The following is a 3,201-nucleotide window of genomic DNA, read 5'->3' as shown; positions in this document are numbered from 1 at the left end:
ACGGGGGCGCACCGATGCAACCGCTGAAATCCTCCAGAAAAAGAAAGACACCTTCCCCAAGTATCACGTCATCCACTGTGAGAACGCCGACAAAAAAGCCCGTAACATTTCACCTTTCCTAGTGTCAAGGTGTCTCACTGAGACCATCGGAAGCGGCTACAAAGCCACGAAGATGGCCAGTGGGGACCTGCTGGTTGAAGTTAAAGATAAGTCGCAGTACCAAAAATTGACGAACCTTGTGGCGTTTGGGGACCAACCGATAACTGTCACCGCCACAGAACAATGAATACGGTGAAGGGTGTCGTGTCAGACGATGACCTCATGGACCTTACTGATGACGAACTCCTGGCCGGCTGGAAGGATGAGAATGTTGTACAGGTACAACGAATAAAAATCAGACGAGACAACAGGGAAATACTCACTAGGCACATAATCGTTACCTTCAACTCTAGCACACTTCCAGACGAAATAGAAGCAGGCTACTTGAAGTTGCACGTCAGACTATACATTCCGAACCCAAGGCGCTGCTTCAAGTGCCAAAGGTTTGGCCATGCCTCACAGAGCTGCCGAGGGCAGCTTACTTGTGCTAAGTGCAGTGCTACGGGACACTCTGCTGATGACGACTGCAATGCTGAAGCTCACTGTGCAAGTTGTGATGGTGACCACCCGGCGTACTCGAGATCCTGCACAGTTTGGAGGAAAGAGAAGGAGATCATCACTATCAAATATAAAGAAAACATAAGCTTCCGCGAAGCCAGACAGCGTCTCTCACCGTACCTTGCTAAAAAGTCATCATTCGCCGAAGTGGTGCAACGGGGGCCAGCACCACAACGGCATCAGGCGGCCGTCCAGGCCACGTGTAGTGCGCTGAGGCGACCGCCCCTCGCCCCCACGGTGGGAGCAGCCACGGCTGCCCTACCCTCCCCTAACGCGGCCACACTGGAGGCCTCTCCTAGAACTGGCACCAGCCGGGACAGCTCAGAGGCCAAAGAGGTCCTGCCGATCTCTTCTCTGGTGGGGTCAAAGGCCTCGTCTGCCAAGACGAAGCCTACACAACGCCATCATCGCTCGCTAGAGCAACTGTCCGACGTCTTGCACGAGGCAATGGACACTACTTCTAGCCCAGCGCTGCAGGCAGCGCCTAAGGAGCGGCGAGACACTCTCGACCGCTCCAAAAAAAAGCAAAAACCCCAATTACAGGGCCAGAAAAGGGTCCTGTAAAATAAGTGAACCTGCACCATTTTGGAACTCGCATTTTTTCAGTTCTTTTAGAAGCAAGTCACCTTCCATTCTACTATATCCTACTCACTTGCTCTTCGATTTTTAAACTTTCACATTCAACATGGCTTTTATGATTCATTGGAACTGTAGAGGGCTTTTGAAACAATTTTGGTGACGTAAAGGAAATACTACACGACTTTTCTCCTGTAGCCTTGTGCCTTCAGGAAACCAACCTAGGTGATCGATATCAAAACATCCTAAAAGGCTTCACTGTTGTGCGGCGCGATCGTACGCAGGCAAGCCGACTGTCGGGCGGTGTGGCTGTTGTTGTTAAAGGTGGTATAGCAGTGAGAGAAATTCATATTAACAGTCATATAGAGGCCGCCGCCGTTACCATTTTAGCGCACAAAACCATCACCGTCTGTTCCCTCTACATTCCACCGCACACGCAATTCACCGTAAGCGATTTAGAATTAATTTTACACCAACTACCCGAACCTTTTGTGATAGCAGGTGATTTTAATGCACATAACACGCTTTGGGGTAGTAAAACAGTTGACTCTAGAGGACAAACACTTCAAGATTTTATTTTAGCCAACGATGTTTGTCTTTTAAATTCTGGCGCTGCAACTTACTGCTCCCCAAGTTCAGGAGCTATGAGCTGCCTGGACCTTACGCTATGCTCTCCAGCGCTGTTCACAGATTTTAAATGGAAGGTAATAGATAATCCATACGATAGTGACCACATGCCTGCACTCATCAGTCTAACCACAGCACTTCCTACCATACCCTCCAGACAGCCCCGCTGGCGACTTCATTTGGCAGACTGGGCTCTCTTTACCGATCAAGCCAGTCTGGATAAAGATAGTCTAGATAATCTGAGCGTAGATGAAATGAATGAAAGGATTACAACGTGTATAATCGCGGCAGCAAAGAGAGCTATCCCTCAGTCTTCTGGTTGCTTAAAAAGAATTTGAAGCCCTGGTGGACGCACGAATGTACAGAAGCCAAAAAACTCCAAAACAAAGCCTGGGGTATCTTCCGGAGGTACCCGACGTACGATAACCTCATCTCCTTCAAAAAGGCGAAAGCGAAAGCTAGATATGTTCGTAGGCAAGCCGAGAAAATCTCCTGGCAAAACTACGTTTCATCCATAAACAGCTCGGTCACATCCAAAAGAATGTGGGATCAGGTTCGCAAGTTCAATGGCAACTACGCTGCCTATACCATCCCCTTTCTTTCAACAACAGGTACTCAGACATCCCTACAGGAACAGGCAGACCTATTAGGGCTTCACTTTTACAACATATCTAGCTCAGCAAACTATTCAGAAACGTTCTTAAGGCACAAGCAATCTATAGAAAACGAAAAGCTTCCTACAGCAGGTTTCTTAGACTTGCCATACAATGCGCCTTTAACCATCCATGAACTGAACACAGTACTCTCTACAGGTAAAAAAACAGCGCCTGGTCCTGACACAATACACTATGCAATGCTCGCCCACCTGTCGCCAAAAACAGTCGAGGCCCTTCTGTTTTTCTTCAACGTTATTTGGCAAACTGGTCGAATGCCCACGGATTGGAAGAAGGCCATTATAATCCCATTCCTAAAAACGGGAAAAGATTCTACATTAGCAAACAGCTATAGGCCAATCGCACTTACAAGTTGTCTTGCAAAAACCTACGAGAGTGTCATTAACATCAGGCTTACGTACGTTCCTCGAAACAGAAAACTCACTAGACATCCACCAATGTGGGTACAAAACAGGTTGTTCAACAATTGACTACCTAGTTCGGCTTGAAAACACAATACGAGAAGCTTTCTTACACAAACAACACTGCTAGCAGTCTTTTTTGATCTTCAAAAAGCCTACGACACTACTTGGAGGTATGGTATTTTACGAGACTTGGCGGATCTAGGAATCCGCGGCAGAACGCTTAACTGTCTCTCCGACTTTTTGTCCAACCGAACTTTCCAGGT

General features: G+C 47.6%; 1 protein-coding gene across 1 annotated transcript; it reads left to right on the top strand.

The window, feature by feature from the left end:
* The first annotated feature begins 282 nt into the window (after positions 1–282).
* Positions 283–1,221, top strand: LOC125757830 (uncharacterized). The gene has a single exon (XM_049414025.1). It carries the CDS (start codon positions 283–285, stop codon positions 1,219–1,221), a length of 939 nt encoding a protein of 312 aa, XP_049269982.1.
* Positions 1,222–3,201: the final 1,980 nt, after the last annotated feature.

Source organism: Rhipicephalus sanguineus, chromosome 3, assembly GCF_013339695.2.
Source record: "Rhipicephalus sanguineus isolate Rsan-2018 chromosome 3, BIME_Rsan_1.4, whole genome shotgun sequence".
Classification (NCBI taxonomy): Eukaryota; Metazoa; Arthropoda; class Arachnida; order Ixodida; family Ixodidae; genus Rhipicephalus; species Rhipicephalus sanguineus.
This window is presented reverse-complemented; position numbering and strand designations above follow the sequence as displayed.